General features: G+C 36.0%; 2 protein-coding genes across 2 annotated transcripts; one reads left to right on the top strand and one right to left on the bottom strand.

The window, feature by feature from the left end:
• The first annotated feature begins 5912 nt into the window (after positions 1 to 5912).
• Positions 5913 to 10211, top strand: LOC103451633 (cysteine--tRNA ligase 2, cytoplasmic-like). Its single transcript, XM_008391047.4, has 9 exons — positions 5913 to 6384; positions 6636 to 6699; positions 7534 to 7695; positions 7804 to 7974; positions 8060 to 8341; positions 8438 to 8563; positions 9069 to 9302; positions 9417 to 9536; positions 9625 to 10211. The coding sequence occupies exons 1-9, from the start codon at positions 6215 to 6217 to the stop codon at positions 9976 to 9978; spliced, it is 1683 nt and encodes a 560-aa protein (XP_008389269.2). The 5' UTR covers positions 5913 to 6214; the 3' UTR covers positions 9979 to 10211.
• Positions 10212 to 19801: 9590 nt separating this feature from the next.
• On the bottom strand, positions 19802 to 20725 carry LOC103451632 (zinc finger protein GIS3-like). The gene has a single exon (XM_008391046.4). The coding sequence runs from the start codon at positions 20631 to 20633 to the stop codon at positions 19929 to 19931; it is 705 nt and encodes a 234-aa protein (XP_008389268.3). The 5' UTR covers positions 20634 to 20725; the 3' UTR covers positions 19802 to 19928.
• Between the last annotated feature and the right edge of the window lie 736 nt (positions 20726 to 21461).

The following is a 21461-nucleotide window of genomic DNA, read 5'->3' as shown; positions in this document are numbered from 1 at the left end:
GCTCTTGGTGTTTGTCCGAGAGCTTGAGAGAGTTCGAGAGTAAGAGAGAGAGAGTGATACTGAAATGAAGAAAGAGAGAGAGAGTGAAGGGAGATGAGAGAGAGACATCCCACGGGTTTTGGGGAGGGATTTAGGGGGTAGGACCCCACCCTAAGTCCAAACACAAATTAAATTAACACATACTAATATAATTCTAACCCTAGTTTAGGATCTTAGTGTAAAACAAATACCAAATTTACGCACCTTAATCCCGTTTAAGGGCGTTTTAGTAATTTCACGTCCTCGGTATTTAGTAACTCTGGGACGGGCTGTGACAACGATTGTGTAACATTTGATATCATTTATTTCACATAAACAATATTTTAAATTAAACTAATTTTCATATGTTATAATCGATATAGTTGCGCTTACACTCTTTAGATAATTAGAATGGTAATCCGTAGTAGAAATCTAACAAATTAAGCTGGCAGAAAGTGAAGTAAATGGACCGCATAGTACTGTGTCTTCGCCTACAGGGGAGATAGCAGAACTTCAATGAAGCTGGGCTGTTTAATAGAAGCATTCATACATGAAAACTCCCTAAAAACATACAAAAAGTATAAAAAATCTGCCATCGTCATTAGTGCACATACTCATAAGATCTTTGATTATTCTTAACAAATCTCTAAACATGGTAGTTAGTGTCTTAGAAATCTCTAAACATCGAGGCCATGACAATAGACCAACTTAATGGTTTCACATGCTACCAATGCTTTCATGAGCAAGAAAAGAAAGAGCTCTTAGAAATCACTCTAAAAATACTGATTAGCGCCGTTTAGGTATTAGGCTGCTAGCCACTGTTCTGATTAATTTTTAGGCGTTTGAAAATTAAGAAATGATGCCTAGACCTACCTAGGCTTCCGCCTAGCAATCCTAGGTCACGACTCTCACTTAGATAGAAAATAGATAACTTTCACTTTGCATTTTATTTTTTCAATAATTGTAAAGACTTGTTGAATATGTGGATGAACACTCATTAAATGTTTGTTCCTCATGTTTTCAATATGTTCTAATACTTTATACACTATATGTCATTCTATTTTGCAATTTATAATATTCCAATACAATTATGTATTTTTTTAGGGTAAGTTATATTTATTTATATGCTATATAATAAATTTTAATAAAACGCAACAAACCGCCTTAGACCATCTCCAAATGAGATGTCAAATCATAAGTATAATGTCATGTAATCAAATTTGAAGGTAGGAGCAAGTTTCAACCAATATGTGAATCCTATGTGGATTGACATATGAGTTTTCATATGTCAAATTTGACATATGAGAAAATGTGATGTCAAATCATTTTTAATTATTTTATTGTGTGGATCCCATTAATGCACCAATTATAGATCTTAAAAAGCTAATTTAATTGATTTATTTTTAAAATTGGTCATACAAAAATCATTTATAACAAAAAAACATATCAATTGGAAAAAGAGGAAATCTGACATTGTCACGTCAGCCATTAAATTAACATTTAACATTTATCTTTTGACATCTCTATTGGAGATGCTCTTACCTTTGCCTAGGAGTCTAAGCGCTAAGTCTATACCCGCCACCCGATTAGTACCTATTACCCTTTGGAACTTTGCTAGAAATACATCTCAAAACTTTCTCCGACAATCTAAGTGGATCGACAAGATCAATGGAAATGTTGGTTGTAGAATCGTTGTTTTGTTAGTTGAGAGCTGAACAACTATTATTGCAAGTTAGAATCCAAATTTTCGACGTCATTTGTGTCACATTTATTGATCACCTCGGCAGTGCACCTTTTTACCGTGTAAATATCATGGGCCGGGCCTTGTTCCTCGTTGGGTTTCAGTCACATCATCTGGCCCTAGATCATATTGGCGTATATCATTTCTTATGGACCTCACAAGTCCTAGTCATAAGCAAGAGATTTTCAGTTTTTATCAGTCTTTTTGACTGTGTATCTCAATATATTAGTATATTTTCATATCAATTAAGTTTGACATTTTATAAAATTTAAAATCTAACATTTAATGGAATTTAAATTACAAAAATAAACATTAATTATTTTATTACCTTAAAAAAGGCCAACTTAAAAAATGGAAAATTTCAAAATATTTTGATCGAAAAGTATAAAATTTTCAAATTAAGTTGTTTTTTTTCAAAATTCTAATTAGGAATTATTACTTTTTTGGATTATGAATGATTTGTTGTGTTATAAATTTTAAAAATCTTTGGCAGATTTAATTTCCTTTTATGCTAATAATTCTTTCCTATTAAAAATTTTATTACTTAAAAAGCAAAGCAATACAAATTTCTGTCACTTTCTTTTATTTGCCGCACCAGTCAGAGAAAATACACATAAAAGCAAAACCAAAGGGTGGAGAGTTGGCTAAGCCTCATAATAGGTGTCACAGCCCGTCCCGGAGGTACTGTTGACGGGAATATGAAATGGCGGGAATGCCCTTGTCGTTACTAAGGTACGTGTGTGAGATTTTATTGGTTTAAATATGATGCAAGGGTATTAGAAAATATTTTGAAAGATGGATTTTGTTATGTATGATTAGGATGAAATGGAGGGTGTGGATTAGTTTGGACCACACAAGACCTCCCTCTCTCCCTCTCCTTCCCCCGTGCTTTTCCTGTCTTTGTCTCTCTCGACTTCGCACCCACACTCACACCCATTGTACGGCACACACCCAAAATCCTTCAAAACTCGACGGATCGAGGCAAATAAGGTATGTATCTTCATCGTTTCGACGTCCTGAGTTCATTGGTACTAGTTTTAGGAAGTGAAACCTTCGATTTCACGTGGATCCCGAACCTCCATTTTTGAGGTACTGTTCATGCAGTCGTTAAATGTCGCGTTTCAGGGAATTTCAAGCTTGTGGCGAGCTTTAGGAGGTCCTAAGGAAGCTCGGGGACGTTCGTTGGAGAGTTTTGGACGTCGGGATCGTGGGTTTCAAGGTTGGCCGAATCTTTGGTTTTTGCAAGGTGAGATTTCTTGGTTTTTAGGCCCTAAAACTAGTCCAACGTGATAGTACACTCTTAGGGCTTCAAATTGGTATAAAATTCGAAGAAAATGGGTGAAAAACGAAGGAGAATAAGGAGTTTGAAAATCGGCCGGAGGTTGGCCGGAGTCCGGCCGCCGGAAAAACCAGTCCGGCGAGCCTTTGGAGAAGATGACACGTGCGGCGCGTGGCCTGCGCGTGGCCGCGCGTAGGGCCGAGCCCTAGCCGGCGCGTGAGGGCGCGTGGGGAGTCCAAATCGAGTTCTAAAAATTTCTCGACGCTCGTGACGTCGAGTAGGTCAATGTGGTATATTCATATACCCAAATTGAGCATCGTATGAGAAATTATTTCGAATTATTGGTGATATGTTTAAAATTAACATTTTTATAGTTATTTCGCATATAGGTGAGACGTATCACGAGGACGACCGCATCCAGGGACGCCACGGGGGTTACGACCCGTCGACTTACCAGTGAGTGGGCAGTTTTGTTTTCGTATTACCTTTATACTATCGATTTTTCCCAGAAAATGAATTTATACGAAATTATGTTTTGAAAATGCCATGCATAGAATTATTTGGAAAATGTGAATTTCATATGAGTTATATGATTGATATATGATGCATACATGTTGCATGGTGCTGTGGAGGCACAGGTAAGTCAGGTGAGTTCATTATTCATTTAATTGATTGTTGATAAGATGTTTCAAGCTCATAACCTGCACCCTAGGTGTTAGTGCTTATTTTATTCACCACACCGCACGCTCGCCTTGGATCCAAGTAGGTGGATGTCGTACAGACCATGTGAGGGTTCCGACATGCCAGTCGCATAGACCATTAGAGGGGTTCCGACTGGTAGGTGACCTTAGATATGCGCGCTGATGATATGATGAGAGAAGCACTAGAGCGTATTTTTACACCTTTCATCGTATAGACTACCTTACGTAGTTCCGAGTGATGTGCAGAGTAGGGCCGTACAGGTCACTGTGGTGGCTCCGGCTTAGTGGGATATTAAGCTATTGAATTAATCGTATAGGACCAACTGCAGGGTCTCCGATTGATTCCTTATTTCACCTGATTTATATTTTGATTTATGGCATGGCATGTTTTCTTGAAAATGTTAAAGATTTGGGATTTAAGTTTTGAGATTTTATATGGTTATATATATTTCTGGGAAAGTATACAGGTTTTTACGGTGAGGGGTTAGAAATGTTTTAATTGAAATGTTTTGGAAAATCTTTGGTTTTACTGACCCACTCATTTTGTTTTGCGCCCCTCCAGGTTCTAGTTTAGCGGTGGTTGGCTCACGAGGTCTTTTCCGGCTTTCTGACAGACTTTCGACATGTAGGACTCACCTGAGGGTGATGTATCTTATTTTAGTCCTACTTGACTGCAGTTAACCTATGCTCTGAACTTATGTGTTTACCTGATAACTCGTCCGGTTATGTTCGTAGGTGGTTATGTTTGAGTTTGGTTTGAATTTCTGCTGAGTTATATTGTTATTTTGCTTCCGTGTCGCGCCGATGGTTACGTCACGCCCACGTGACGGCCAGCACACCTGGATCCTCCGGATCGGGGTGTGTCAATAGGCGAGCGAAAGGTGCAATCGCACAGGGCCGCCAAATTTAAAGGGGCCCCCAACAATTTTTGGTATCTTATATTTATTTTTTGAACAAACAATATTATTCATACTAAAGGGTGAATAGTGGGCTAAGCCTCATAATGAGCTAGTAATAATGTGATTCAAATTCACTTTGGTAAGAATTGAACCTAATTAGGAATGAGTACTTTTTGAGATTATGAATGCTTTGTTGTGACATAAATTTTAAAAAGTTTTTTTTATTAACACCCCACGTAATGTTGAATACATCCCACATTGAAATTTAATATTAAATGACTTATATACCTTATTATACAATGACAATTTCGACCTTATAAGATTTAAAAAAAAAAATTATAAATACACACCAAATCACTTTAAAGTATATTTATCTTCAATTCTCAAAACCCCTTTCACCCTTCATTGTAAAATAAAATTCTAACCAATGAAACTAATACGTTGATTGCGAAATTTTTATTTATTTTTTACTAATGAAACACGAAATCGATGTTTTAGAAACTTCTCATTAGGTAAGACTCTATATTTTTCATTTTTTTAGTGATTTCAATGACATCTCCCTATATAAAGTGAGAGATTAGTCTTTCGATAGAGAGAATTTAGGGTAGGATCATATTCGTTTGATGAACGATGAAACTTTAAGTAGTCCGAATTTGTGAATTACAAATAGTGCAAATACTTGCATGCGATTCCCAGGAAACCATAATATTTTGTTGTGTGTTCAAGCTCTTAGAAGGAATTTAAGGTTTTATGTCATATCATTGGAAGTGCTTGCAGTCATGGGTTGTATCTGCACCATGGTCATGCAAAACCCTCCTAACAAGTTCAAGAGAAAATAATCAGCATAAGACATTTGTGATTATCTTTCTCCTTCTTTTCCCCTTTTTATTGGGTTTTCTCATACCCTCCATACTTTACGCATGGTATTTTCATGCATTCTCATTTTTGTGATTGGAAACGAAATTGTAGAAGTCTAAGTTATCTAAATATATGACCTAATTTAGAATGCCGATCAATTCCTACCGGTCATCAAACCTTAGTTGCTCATAGAGGGTTTTACTCCCAAGTCAATTTAGTTTACAATAATTAAAATGAGTATTATAAGATATGAATTATGTGGGGTGTATATAGAAAATATAAGGTGTATGTTGAGAATGTGGGGTATGAGGGTGTTATGGGAAAGGATATGAGGTGCATTAAGATAATTGTTAATTAAAAAAGCAAATACGGAGTGTATTAAGTTTGTAGGATGTATTCAACAATATGTGAGGTGTTAATATAATAAGTCTTTTAAAAATCTTTGGCAGATTTAATTTCCTTTTATGCTAATAATTCTTTCCTATTAAAATTTTTTATTACTTAAAATGCAAAGCATTACAAATTTCTGTCACTTTCTTTTGTTTGCCGCACCAGTCAGAGAAAATACACATAAAAGCAAAACCTTATGGTTTATGAACTGCGAATCGAATTGGAAAAAAAGGAACTTGAATTAGGGTTTAGGTTTTTTTCCCAATTCGATTGCAGAAGTCTTTACAGAGAGCATTGAGCGGCTGGCAAAGGGTTGAGAAATCCGAGAATGGCCGCCGGCAAGGAGTTCATGGTTTACAACTCGATGACCCGCCAGAAGGAGACGTTCAGGCCGATAGAACCCGGCAAGGTCAGCATGTACGTCTGTGGAATTACCGCCTATGATCTCAGCCATCTCGGCCACGCTCGCGCCGCCGTCAATTTCGATGTCCTCTTCAGGTTCGCACATTCAATCTCATTATTTGCATGTTTAATTTAATAATTATGCAATTAATCGTGCTTTTGATTAGTGTGGAATTTGATATGTTTGATTTCTGTTAGAAATTAAGTGGCTTTTTTTGTTTTATCAATTTGATAAAGCTAGTTTCTTGATCACTGTCAAACGCTGCCAAATCTGTTTAGCATAATACATAAGTGAAGATTAGTTTGTGGCAACTAATCATGCGTGACATTGAATTGCAATTCTACAGATACTTAAAGCATTTGGGTTACGAGGTTACGTATGTCCGGAATTTCACTGATGTTGATGACAAGGTGAGAATCTTGAACCGTATCATGAGATGATTTTGATTGGATTCCTTTGTTACCCTTCATTAGCGTGTGCTCTGCTTTGGTTCGTTTATAGTTATACTAATACCCTTATAAATTCTTGCTGTAATGCTCATGTAGTGCATTTTCAGCCCCCTCCACTTAATGTTTCCTTTAGGGCATTTCTAACTAATTTAGTCTAAATCCCTTAGAACTTGGGAATCCATCATTGAAACAAAACATTAATGCTTCAGTTATCGTATACTTGTTATCTCATTATAGTTAAAACTTTTCGTTTGATTTGTTTAGTGCTATAAATCTGCTTACCTTTTTTTGACTAAATTACTGGCCTGATATCGGGGTTTTTTTCTCATGTACAAAATCAGTTATCTGGCAGCTAGCTAATGCTTTAACATTGTTTGGCATTTGAATATCCGGGACATATGGCTGTCCATGTTCTTGAAAGAATTTTGTGCATTTAGTGGTTATAGTTCTTACATCCTGTCTTTATCTGCACAATTATTTTAGAAATATCTCTTTCTTTTTGCCGTGTGCCTGTTGTCATTTATTGTTCCGCATGTGTAACACTCTTAACTCATCAACTCAGGTGAATTCATTGTAAAGGGGTTTAGATTAAACACTGGAATCTGGAATAACAATTAGTTCTTTACTCATGGTTTTTAAACTTCTATGAGTTTATCTCTATTTTTATACATGTATTCTCTCGAACTCATATAATTTTCTATTTTGAATCTTCCGACTCTTCTTGTTCATTTTCATTTTCATTGTGTACTTGTTACTTAATGCCATGTAGAGATTGCTAATGTTTGGATGTTTCAGATAATAATGCGAGCAAATAAGAATGGTGAAGACCCATTTAGTTTAAGTAGTCGTTTTTGCAAAGAATATCTCAATGACATGGGCGATCTCCAGTGCCTTCTTCCCACCCATCAGCCATATGTTTCTGAGCACATAGAACATATCAAGGATTTGATAACACAGGTTTTCTGCTTGCTCTAATGCTTATATATTATGTTTTTGTGATGGTTTCTTGTTTGTTTTATATTTATAGGCCTGCAGTTTCTCTCTAATGATTGTTATATCATGCAGATTATTAACAAAGAATATGCATATCTGGTTGGCGGGGATGTTTTCTTTGCTGTTGATAAATTTCCAAATTATGGCCAGTTATCTGGACAAAAATTGGAACACAATCGGGCTGGTGAGCGAGTTGCTGTTGATTCAAGGAAGCGTAATCCTGCAGACTTTGCATTGTGGAAGGTCTGAAGTCCTCAACCATTTACCTCGTTTTTGCGGTTTTTTGTTTGTATTTTTAAATTAATGAAACTTCAAAAGAAATCTGCAGTCTGCAAAGCCTGGTGAGCCAAGTTGGGAAAGCCCTTGGGGACCTGGTAGACCTGGATGGCACATTGAATGCAGTGCAATGAGTGCACATTATCTGACATTCAAGTTTGATATTCATGGCGGCGGCATTGACTTGATTTTTCCACATCATGAGAATGAGGTTGCCCAGAGTTGTGCTGCATGCCAAGAGAGCAGTGTGAGTTACTGGATGCATAATGGACATGTTACCAATAACAACGAGAAAATGTCAAAATCCCTCAACAACTTTTTCACTATTAGGGAGGTAAATTGTGCTAACTTTTCCTTTTAATGCTTCTTCGAGCTTCTATATATTTTCAGTTTATACTACCATTTAATATATAATTTCATTCTCTATTAGATTACTGAAAAGTACCATCCACTGGCTTTGAGACACTTCTTGATAAGCGCTCACTATAGGTCTCCCCTCAACTACACAATCTCCCAGCTGGAAAGTTCATCAGATGCTATTTATTACGTATATCAGGTATGTGGCTTGTATCCGAATAATTTTCATTTGGAAGTTCGTCTCTCAGTCCTTATGGTTATGCATGCACCTGCGTAGTTCCTAAGTGTTCTGAGACCTTTCCTTTTGCGTAATATTGTTCTCCGTTGATATCTTTTATTGTATCCTGATGTGTAATTTTAGTGGACGTTGCTCTAAACTTTGTGTTGGCAAGTTTTCCTGGTTGGGTTAAATAGTTGTTATTGTCTTGTTCGATTATCCCTGCAAATTTTCTGTTTGTCCAATGTCTTCCGGAATGATGGCTGTTGGCATTAAATATTAATCTTTGTGATGTAGCTGGTTCCAGAAAATTCTGGACTTTTGGTTAATATAGTGAAATACAAATAAAATACTGATCAAGATTGAACAGAATTGTATAGAGACAGAAGTTAATAAGACAAGTCAAACATGCATTTTGGATCACAGCACAAATGGATTTTATGTTTCTGTATCTAGTATCTAATGGCTTGATGTTTTTTGTTGTTAGACTTTGCAAGATTGTGAGGATGCTTTAGCTCCACTTCTAGAAGAGGGTCTGAAGGAAGGTGCAGATCAAAATGGCAAAATAGTTAAAATTACTCTGACTGCCCAAGAATGCATCAGTAAGCTAAAGAATGAGTTTGAGTCCAAAATGTGCGATGACTTAAACACTGCCCAGATATTGACTGGTGCTTTCCAAGATGCGTTGAAGTTTATAAACAGTTCTTTGAATGGACTCAAGGTAAACATATAGATTCAATTCCACCATGCCTGACTTTTTTTGGGTGCTCTCTCCCACCTTTAAATGTGTGTATGGCTGTGTTGTGATAACAGAAGGTATTTTTACTTTTTATAGAAGAAGCAGCAAAAGCAAAAACAGTTATCAATGGTCCAGTCACTAATCGATGTAAAGAAAGCAGTAACTGATGATGTTCTGGACGTTTTGGGTTTAAAGTCGTCCCATACATACTCGGAGGTTATATGTCCTCTTCTTTTTTTTTTTCCTTTAAATTTTAAATCATGGATTGAAGTTATCAACTACACAGGGATACTGTGTTGTACAGGTTTTGCAGCAATTGAAAGCGAAAGCATTGGAGAGAGCAGGGATGGTGGAAAACGATGTACTGAAGAAGATTGAAGAGAGAAAACGAGCAAGGGAAAACAAAGACTTTGCAATGAGTGATCAGATCAGAGCTGATTTGACTAGAAAAGGCATTGCACTCATGGACGTGGGCAAGGAGACAATCTGGAGACCTTGTGTACGAGAGGAGCCCATCAAGGAAGAGGAAAAACAGCTGCCGACTGAAGAGGAACAAAAGGTATTGCCGGTTGAACAAAAGGAAGAGCAAAAGCAGCTGTCAAGTGAAGAAGAACACAACGCATTACCCGTCGAAAAGGAACTGGCTGTGTCGACGTGAATGTTGTACAACCTTAGACCTGCCTTGACCTGTTAACAACTTAGTGTGAGTGATGATTGGCAGGATTTTTTTTATATCTTTTGAGGTCGAGAAATCGCTTATTAGTTTTGATTCATACATGATTAGTCTTGTAATACTTTGGGGATCAGATGGGCCAAGTCCCCCTGGAGTCTTGAAGTTTTTATTTTGTAACCTATTTTACCTCCTTTTTGATATATATTTTTTGGGTCCTACTGTCCTCTAAATTTCCCTTGTGCTTGTGCTAGGGATTGTTTGGAAGTGTTTTTAAAATGATTGAAATTGACTTTAGAAAAAAGGTTTTTGCATTCTAATAGTACCTAAAAGTGCTTTTTGCAAGCACATAACTAATGTTTTTTCAGAATTCACTTGTATTTTCATCAAGGATTAGTGCCAAAAAGTATTTTCAGTTATTTTAAAAGCATTTTCAAACGAGCTTCTAGACTAGATCTACACGATTGATTCTACGAAGCCTTTTTTTTAAGAAAACCAATTAAAATGACTTGAAAACTTTGAGTTTTAATGAAAAAGACAAAATAAAGGGTAAAGTGAATAGTATCAGGATTGACTTTTTAGTGTAAAAAATGTGATTTTTTATTAAAGTGAACAATACTAAGAGATTTTCGTTAAAGTTCTTATTTTTTTATTGCTATTTTGTTTTGTATACTAGTTGGCCCAATACACAAGTCCAAAATGGTATTAGGCTTCTTTTTTAGGAAAACTAATTAAAAGGGTTTAAAAATTTGAGTTTTAACAATAAGGATAAAATAAAGGGTAAAGTGAATAGTACCAGAATTGACTTTTTAGTGATAAAAATGTGATTTTTCGTTAAAGTGAATAGTATCGGGAGCTTTTTGTTAAAGTTCTCTTCTTTTTTTGGTTGACGACTGGTCTAAACGCTTAACAAAAAGAAACTACAACAAGGCCTAGAGCTCCAAGTAGCGTCTACCACAAGAAGATGCCGACAAGATACATGAGCTTTGATTGAAGCAAACTGGACCAAGGAAACATGATAAACTCGGGAATCCGTGCCGTTTAAAATTAAAGGAAAACTAATGAAAAGGGCTTGAAAACTTTGAGTTTTAATGATAAGGACAAAATAAAGGGTAAAGTGAATAGTACCAGGATTGACTTTTTAGTGTAAAAATGTGGTTTTTCGTTAAAGTGAACAGTACCGGGTGCTTTTCGTTAAAATTCCCTAAAATTAATCCAACGACTGAAGTTATTATAACTTTTAAAGTGGATCTCTGTTTGTAAACGTTGGATCAATTTTCAACGGTACGTATTCCCTGATTTGGTGGATTAGGAGGAATGGATCTGGATGATCCCTTTCCCATGTTAGTCGGTTCATCAGCCACATAATTTATCTCTTGATAAATGGTTAGGGAATTATTATTAGCACTCCAAAAATCTCATTTGGCACTCCAAATTTTCTATAATTAGAAAGAAAAATACACTTGTGAGGAATGTAAAATGAAATTTTTGGAATGCTAATAACAATTCTTAATGGCTAATACATTAATACTAATTTACGAGGTCTAGGGTTAGAGCCTGGTCTTCTGGGCTTTTGAACTTTAGTAGATCCACGAATGGCATCAAGTCAAGTGCATTAGGTCCTCAACGTAATTGTACTCCTAGAGAGTATGTAGGCTTTAGATGAATGGTGGAAGTTGTCAACTTTGTCACGTGTGTATCTTGGGCTTGGTCCAAGATTGGAGTTTGGTTGTCATGTCTTTGAGAGCCCTCCTTATGGTGTGGGCCCGTTAATCCAAAACACTCACCATGAGAAACAAAACACTTACCCGAAGAAGTCTTCAATAATCTTAACTACAGGATAGTCCGGTTTTATATCTATTAGACTGATAAGTAATAAAAAATCGTATTTTCTAAATTCAATTATGACCATTTATTTTCCACACTACTGAGTAGTTTGGACTATTAAAAAACAAAGAACTCTCTGAATTCAGTTTCATGATGCATAATACATTTCATGATATATACCAATATTTTTAGTATCGCAGTTAGAATACAAAAGTGAAGGAGAAGAATCCAAGTTAATGTTAACACTGAATTTGAAGTCTCACATACCTGATTTTAATTAAGCTAATCTAATCACAGGCTTCAAATCTTTTGTACCCCTAATCACAAGAGTATAGATTATAATTTACAAGTTAAACATTAATATCGTCGAAAGCACAAAAAGAAGCTTTACAAAGTGCGATTCGAGAAGGCACCAGTTTCTATCTTTCCTCGCAGTCGCAGGGTAGGATGCCAAAAGCAATGCCCTTCCCTTTTTTGTGGGGACTTGAGTTCCCCTCATTGTTTCAAAAGCAGCAATTTCAATAGTGGAGATGCCGTCCTTGTTTCTAAAAGCCATGCATGCAGCTTCATGCATATTACAATTTACAGAGAGGCCTAGCTTGCTAGCTGTGATAGCAACATTGCAAGAAAAAGTTCACCATCAACATTGTGCTAGTACGACCAGTGGTGGCATTTCTTGGCTGAGTTATTTTCGGGCTGTCCTGCCCCTACCAATTACTAATAGTATATCATGCTCATTCATGTTAAGCAGTTTTCATAAGGACATCAACTTTCATGTATTGAGTAATGACTGTGACGTTCCGGTTCTTTATCACTATGTCATGCTTGTGAAGAAAGACTGATATTGTGTTCTTTGACTGGGACGCCATAGTAGTGTTGTATCTAGTCGCTATAATCTTTCTTTTCCACAAGTGAACGCTATATATATAGTGGGTTCCCATTCCCATACACCTTTTATTATGTGTATTAGGGTTTAGATTTTTTTAATATAATGAAATATTTACACTAAACGGTGTGTGATTTAAGTTAAACTACATAATGACTCAACCATAATAATATGGTATCGAACTCACCATCTATAAGTCTCAATTAAGACTTATGAATCATGAAGCGTAAAACTGCATAAAACTAATTACGTAGGTCCAAACCCAACAGGTTGTTTCCACATATATGCCTCATGATTACAGCTTTAATTTAAGGAGGTGCTTGTAACCTAGCTTTCTATATGCTATTATTCCCATCAACATTGGTTGGTCTGACCAATAAACACTGTTTTTTTTTTCTCCACCGGGTAAATTAATATGTGACACTAAATTTTAAGGAGTTTAATGAAATAAGGTGAGCTTTGAACAAAATAAATAAATGAGCTTGGAACAACCTCAGGCTTCAATCTTGTAGGAGTTTGTAACTGCTTATTCTCACAACACAATAAAAGTAGTGTTTTTTTTTTTTTTTTTTTTTTACATAGAAATACCAAACTAGTCCTAGTTAAGGTTCTAAAAGACGCATGACATATATATATTATGAAGTATTGGAACATAATGAAAACATGAGGAACAAACATATAATGTGTGTTCGTTTAAGTATTCAACAAGTCTTTACAATTTATTGAAAAAAAAAATAAAATGCAAAATGAAAGCTATATATTTTCTGTCTAAATAAGTCGCAACCTAGTCGAATGCCTAGACGAGTCTGGGCAGGTTAGGCGGATGTCCATACAGTCTAAGCGGGCACCTTAGCAAGTCTATACTCTATTTTTTAACTTTCAAACACTTAAGAATTAATTGGAACGATGACCAACCGCCTAACACTTAGATTGAAATTTTTAGAACAGTAGTCCTAGTCGACAAGAATCAGCTTGAACTGTACATTGGGACACTCCTCTTGATTGATGGGACCCCAAAGTTGACAAGTATAACTTCCATCTAAATTTAAGGTTGAAAAGTTTGGCTTAATTCACTATCATCATTTATTCTTCAATTGGTTTGAATGCTAGCCACAATATATTTGTAAATTGTTTGACTTGAGGTCAAGTCTGCAGGCTAAGCTAAATATTCCATCTCAAAAGTCTAAGATGGAATGAGTAATCCTGAAGAAAATTAACATGTTTTAAAAAGGCTATACGACATGAAAAACTCATATCGATGTAAGTTGCAAGATATTAATTATTATGACTGCAACATAATTGCTTAAATACCAAGAGAAGTCAGTACCGGCTGAAATTCATTCTTTATGTAGTTCCTCATATAGATTGTTTGAAGGGTTAGTGGGCTAACGTTGATGGAAGATATTCGGTATGATTGTCTAAGTGCATAAACTTTATATTGATTGAAATCGCGTGAGATCATGTAAGACTAAAATACATAGAAATATCTTATTAGTGTATAAGTGTCATGCAATTGATATGGCCAGAGAAATATCTCTACACAAGTGAGATAATCCGAACAACTTGTACACAAGTTTTTTTTTGTGGGGGCCGGGTAGATTACTAGATGTGAAAACCCTAAGTAGGGACCAGAAACGTTGTGTCAATTTTGAAGTACTTTAAACATGGTTGTATTAAAGGTGGTTTGTGAAGCATACACAGTAGTGCACATGCATGACTGTTAAAAGCAAACTCTGAAGGACTTTAAAGTTTGTACATTGGAAATCTGTTCGTCCTTTTTCATGTTCAGACTGAACCTCTTACCTCCATAAAAGGGCATGAAATGAAAGCTAAAGCTAATAAGCTAACATACGATATGGGAAAGGAATGAAGCACTTATGCTATTTTGTTCCTTTTTGCCTTATAATGGGCGACCTATATTAACAAGACTTTTGTAAAACGAAGAGTCGGAAAAAATTGTCCATCGTACACAGTTTTATCTTTATTTGCGAAGAAATTATTGCTTTCTGCATTATAATCAACCTTTATTATTAGACCATCACAGAGATTGGTAGATATTATGTGCTGCCTTAAATTTATATTACTGTTAGCTGCCGACAAGAAGAACATTTCAGCTGTATGGCGCTCTACAAAGCTCATATATATCATATCTGTGTACTATTGGATTTGGGAGTCTTGTAATTCATATAGTTCACACCTTATGTGTAACCTTATTGACACAGATGCATGCATATATCAAATCAAATCTGTTTTTTAGCACAGGACTGCACTTGTTTATATATTAATCAAGGTCGGCACAACTCTCTCTAGTTAGCTCTCTAGGATCTATATGAGATCATGAGTCGGTGATCTCATATTAGTACTATCCGAACAAAATTGGTTTGTCATCGAAATATCCGAACGTGGACCAATACATTGAAATATTAGATTATTAACGAGAAAGTTTTATGAATATCGAGAAAAAAATTAATTGTAATGTATCATTTTACATGTTTCAATAAAGATTGGATAGTAGGGTTATGATTTGTCTCAATTTTAGAATATATTATACAAAGAATTTGCGTGTTGCAGCTTGAGTATAATAGTTACATCGTCTAACTGTGTATTACGTTATTCAAAAATTATTTGATGATTAATTAATATGGATCAAATTAAACATGCATGCCTTTTTTGTCTGTACAAGAAAAGGTTTGGATAAGCAATCACAAAACCACATGCTTGCATGCATATGTTAATTCTCTCAAGATATATTTAAATTAAACTATCAGTATTCCATCTGGTTTCATTAGCTACCAACTATTTCGATATTTATCAGTACCATATCTATTTATCATAGTACCCTAATACATAATATTATTAGTTACAGTGAATAATTAGAGAACCTAACATGGGGCAACTGACATATGTTACCAATTGAATTCCAAAACCGCCCACTTCATTTGTAAAATCCTATTGATTTAATGGAATCAGTGCAAGACCCACGCAGAAATGAAAATGATACTTGACTGGTTTCTGTTAAAGGTCATTTTCCAATGGAAGCCATTATATATGTGTGTGTGTGTGTGTAAATATGGTAGCATTTAGCGGTCACTGATGAGTTCATGACCTGTGGTTGAACTGTACTCGTACAAGAAAAAGACTGCTTAATTATCTTGTATTTTTCTCTCCTTCAATTAGATGCAACCAAGGCGCAATGTGTCTCATTGAGAACCCTACTTCCCTGGTCCCGGCCTTATTTTCGGGAAAGCTAATTAGTATGCTTGATTTGTCACACTTAGAGGCGTGCATTATTTAACTATGCCACAACTTGATTGGATCATGGTGACTAGGAACTTATACCATACTTAATTAAACTCTAATATAATCACTTGCTAATGAAGCTACAATTGGGACCCAATCCGGAGATTAATATATTGCTTAAGGCAAAGTCGCGGGAGTGAGTTTGATTTTCTTTGCTATATGCCTCACCAACTACTCTTTGGTTGATGTTTTCTTATCGTCAAAAAGCTCTAAAGAAGAATTAACTTTTTCAAGTGCATAAGTTTTTCAAATCTATGATTATAAGTACTTGATTCCACACCCTATCTTAGCTCCTTTCTTTACTCCTCAAATCATCAAAAATTTCATGCCAAAAACAAACAAACAATAAAAAGGAAAACCCTAAAAGCATCCAATCCAATTAAATCCATCTCTATACTCTACTACTTTACATATAACTTAAATAATTCTCTTGTTCCCTTGTAGAATTCTCTCTCTAGCTAGCTCCCACCCTACTATCAAAACACTACATGGCTCATATTTTAAAATGAGTCACTTTTCATTCATGTAAATCACAGTTTAACGATATATGCAAACATAACTCAATGAAAATATGAAAACAAAATTTGCACTTATATCAAACTATAATTAACAAAAATGTAAAAATGCTTTTCCGTTTAAAGGAGGTAGGCAAAGCTTACTTCCTGGATGCCCATAGTTCATCATGTTATTGGGTGCAAAAGCACCAACGTTGTGTTAAGTTCTAGACTTGAATTTGCACCAAGAAAGGGTACCATTTTTGGTAGTGCCACCTACCTTTTGACTGAGCAACTTAAGATTTGGGGGAAGAAACCCTAGAAAAAAACCAACGATGCATATATATTAGATGCTTGCTTGGAATGCATTATCTTGTTTTCGTGCTAACACGTATGCTTTAGTTTGTTTTACCCACAAGAGACTCTCCCAACTTGCTCAGTTTGTAAATTTAAATCAAACCACTTCTCTCTAGAACTCTATTGTTTATTATATTTCTTAATACAGCAGCAACACTCACTCTCACTCTATCTGTGCTGCTTTTTTCTGGTTGGATATCAGGAACCAATTAACCTCCATTAGACCTTAGCTGCTTCCTTGATTAATAAACTAATCGCTTAATAATTACAGGGAACATTGAAAGATTGTAGCGTTTGACTTAAACCCTAGTGTTATATCAGCTTATCCAATCAAACCACTGATTTTCTATCAGTTGTGGGAGATTGGTCTGCATGTGATTGGTCCCCGGCCCACACATCCATCAACACCACCTAGTCAAGAAGAAGAAAGGTGAAAAGAAGGCACCAACAATCCATCAATGGGTTAGTTGGAGGTGTTTGTGACTAGAAACTCTTGAAATGATATATGGAATATTGGAAGTAATAGCTTGAGTGAATTAAATTGTGTAGTCATTAAGTAAAATACTAAAAACTAAGATTATTTACTGAGTTAGCCGAACGCTGTGTTTGGCTGATGCAATTATCTACCTAATTTATCTTGTCGTCAGTGAATGCTTAAGCACATAAATATAAAGTAATAAGGTTTAATGTTATTGGTGTCTTTTAATTGGAGTCATATATTACAGTTTATGTGTGCTGAAGCATCTTTCGTTTATCTGTGCTAAAGAGAGGAGGGAGCGTATATAGTGGCTAAAGACATAGCTCATCAAGGAATATATATTATATATGGCTTTTTAGTTAAAATGGTCTAAGAGATTATTGTGACTCCTTACTTTAGTCTCTGAGATTTGAAATCAACAGAAGTGGTCCTTGAGTTTGTCAACTATCAATCATTTTGGTATCTCTGTAAAAATATCTAGTAACAAATGTAACATCCTATAGCCAACTTTAGGATGCATTCTAAAATGCTTACACTCTAAGAAATTAAAAACATCCACTGACTACTTATTCTTAATTGTCATTAATTTTATTCACGGAGTTAGACGATTGGCCTACAATGTATAAGGACAATGCTGCTACAATTTAGTCATGTGTTTTTCACACAAGCAACTAATGATTTTTTGTTTTAAATGAGCGAATTATGGTGAAGAGGTTGAGTTTTTAGATTGAATTTCTTGTACGTATGTCATACATCATATGCAGAATGTTTGTATCCTGCAAGCTCATGATCTATAGCTAAGAAGAGAGAATGTTCTAAAGTATATCTGTGGTGTAACTTTTTTATACAAGTTTTGTTCTAAAGTATATCTCTGGTGTAACTTTTTTATACAAGTTTTGACACATGTATTTGTGGGGTCAATTCCGTAATATATTTTAACAATCCGAACAGTCTATCTTTTAGAATAGCATTTATAGATCATCCCTACAAAAAATTAGATAAATCCAAAACCATTAAGACATTCATTTGTAGACTTGTAGTGAAGAAAACGAGAAAGTAATGTTCTACAAAGAAATCCTAAACCATTAATCAAATAGTCATATGGTTTCAGATTTAGGTGATTTTTGGTATATATGCATGATCTTTGAGGGAAGACCTAAAAGATAGACGAAGTGTGTTTGTACCATACTTGACCAATCCCGAAACTACTGAGCACCGGTCAATGTTATACCGTCAATGACCCATAAGAGTTTCCCTCCAACCAGGAGACCAATCACAACGCGACACGTATCAACATCAGAACCCAATCATAGCACAACACGTGTCAATATCAGAAGCCAATCACAACACGACACGTGTCAATATCATAATGAAACTAGAAACTCTCTTCTATAAATAGAGATCATTCTCTCACAATATTTCCTAATGTCATTTGTACTAAATCATTCACTAGTACTCACTAAATGAGAGCTTGAACCTATGTACTTGTGTAAACCCTTCACAATTAATGAGAACTCCTCTACTCCGTGGACATAGCCAATCTGGGTGAACCACGTACATCTTGTGTTTGATTCCCTGTCTCTATCCATTTACATACTTATCCACATTAGTGACCGGAGCAATCTTGCGAAGGTCACAAACTTAACATTTTCTGTTGTACCAAAGTCCTCACTGATTTTGTGCATCAACGGTGTGAATTGTTGAAAAATATTACGAAGTGTGTCCCACAAAAAAGTGTGTCAAAAAAGTGGTGTCACGGATCCATCCTATATATATATATATATATATAAGACTTTATCAGATTGGTGTGTGAGATGAATTCTTTTTAATTAATTGGTAAAATCTGAAGATAATTAGTGTCAAAATCTATTAATCAGTCTTACTATACTTTAATCTCTACTGCTGACTACTACTTGAGTAGTCAACACCAGATGGTTGGCAATGACACACTCATCTTTTATTTTACATATCAATTAATTAATTAATTTCACTAAATTAACAAAATTAACATTCTAAAGTAGCTATAGAATGTGAACAATTTCTCAACTTAATTTCTTGTTTCAAAAGTCGAGATTATTACAGATATTAAGAATAAGATTCTCAACAGGAATCTGATATATTTCTAAAGTGAGCATTATCATTTGGATTTTGCAAAGAACTTCCACATTTACATGTACTTTCACATTCCTTTATATCAAATACACACATGGTGGCCAAGCAACGTATGACTCAAATTGGGTGCGCATTCAACTGTATGTCGACGTCTCAAGACGCAGAAAGTCTCGACGTCCCACTTTCATCATTCTAACTTGCAAGTGGGATTTCCGCATTTCAAAAAAAAAAAACAGAATGATCTAAATACAAACGTGAATTCTATTCTACCTACTCATCATAAACCCTAGTGACAAAAGAAGGAATGAAACAAAAAAAGGAAAAAATGGTAGAAATGAGGCTAATGAGCAATGCATATGGCCGTTAAATTACGTCTTAAATTAAACAAATAAATAAAATTTGAAATGTACAAAGATCTCCATCAGCAAAATACACAGTTTTTCCCAGCTGATTTCACATTACAAAAACCGTTTGGTTTGCTAAGTCAAAGGCTGAGATGCAAGTCCAAGCCCAACGCGTCATCGAAACTGGGCCCACCATCCCCTTTCGTGAACCTACTCAACGACGGCCCATCCGCTCTCACGTGGGCCCGGTCTTGTTGTAGTACCTGGTGATGAGACGGCCCCATTGACGTCAATGCGGAATCCCCTACACCGCCACCGTAGGAATAACTCCCAGCAGCCCTCCCGTGATTCGCCGCCGCGGGAAACACGCACCCGTGCGAGACATGGAACGGGGTGGCCGTGCGCGGGACGTAAACCCACGACGGATTTGCCGGAGACGCCGCCGGAACCATCAGGGATCCGGCCGGGGAGAGGAGGTGAGGCGGCGGAGTGAAGGCGGAGATGATGGGGTTTCTGGCGTAGGAGACCGCAGCGTTTCGGCTGGCTTGGAGCTGAGCTCGCTTGAGCTGCTGGCGCTCTTTCTTGTGGGCGTTCTGGTGGCCGCCGAGGGCTTGGGAGTTGGCGAATTCTCGGCAGCAGTACTGGCACTCGTATTTACGGTCGCCGGAGGTGGAGAATGGGGCGGATTCCGGTGAGTCGGAAGGGGTGGTGGCGGTCTTGGTGGAGTCGAGTACGGGGGGTGATTCTACGTCGTCTTCTTGGACATTGAAACCGAAGAGTTTTAAGCGTGTGGTTGTGTTGTTGGTTGGTTTGGGTTGATAGTGAAGCTCTGCAGCCTCAGCCATGTTTGCTTTTAAGAGAGAGAATTGGAGTGATGAGAGAGAGAGGGAGAGGGAAGGGGAAATGGAGGATGCAGGGGAGTTGTTGCATGTGCGAGGGGGTATTTATACACAGGATAACAAAAAGGGTTCTTCAATTCAATAAAAAATTAATTAAAAATATATTTCAAGTGCTTAAACGTGTTTTTTTTTTTTTTTTTTGGTTGCGTAACCTACCAAGTAGTTCTATATTTAAGTAATCATCACTCATGGATTTTTAGAGTTTATTTTTTAAACTACGGAATAGTATAAAAAATATCAGAATATCAAACGTAAGTGTGAATGATCATGACCACTCTCCTCAAAGAATTTAACAATACATTGTCTATGCATAGATAAAGAATTATATTTAACTTGAGTGACAAACCCTTTATTGATGTAATTAGTTGATTAGAATCGCATATGTATAATATATGTGCATATATAGGTGGTAGACTGTGAGAGAGCGATGGTTTCGGGTTGCGGACTTCCCAAAGGAAAGAAAGTGAGGGTTGTGGAAGGGAAATGTTAAGAGACTAATTTTGAAGATAAAATTTATAAATTAAATGATATATTATTATTAAAATACGTACGTTTAGTAATATTTAAATAATAAATTAATTATCAACTTTCATATTTTTTAGTTTCTAAGATTTTATCTACAAATTTAACATTTTTAGTATTACCCTGTAAATATAATGTACATATGGGAACACGACCCAAGGACACTCTAGGGCCCCAAAGGATTGCACTTGTCTTGCCACTTAATCTCATCCACATCTGTTTCTTCTTTCAATACATGTCAAATTGCAACAA

The sequence above is a fragment of the Malus domestica genome, chromosome 13 (genome assembly GCF_042453785.1).
Source record: "Malus domestica chromosome 13, GDT2T_hap1".
NCBI classification, from domain to species: Eukaryota; Viridiplantae; Streptophyta; class Magnoliopsida; order Rosales; family Rosaceae; genus Malus; species Malus domestica.
Note: the sequence above shows the minus strand (reverse complement) of the source record. Positions and strands in the feature narration are given on the sequence as shown.

Excerpts from the sequence above, each read along its gene's own strand:
- LOC103451633 (XM_008391047.4), top strand. The coding sequence starts at position 6,215 with ATGGCCGCCGGCAAGGAGTTCATGGTTTACAACTCGATGACCCGCCAG. Across the intron at positions 8,564-9,068 it reads CTATTTATTACGTATATCAG|ACTTTGCAAGATTGTGAGGA; the intron begins GTATGTGGCTTG and ends TTTTGTTGTTAG. Across the intron at positions 9,303-9,416 it reads GTTCTTTGAATGGACTCAAG|AAGAAGCAGCAAAAGCAAAA; the intron begins GTAAACATATAG and ends TACTTTTTATAG.
- LOC103451632 (XM_008391046.4), bottom strand. The coding sequence starts at position 20,633 with ATGGCTGAGGCTGCAGAGCTTCACTATCAACCCAAACCAACCAACAAC.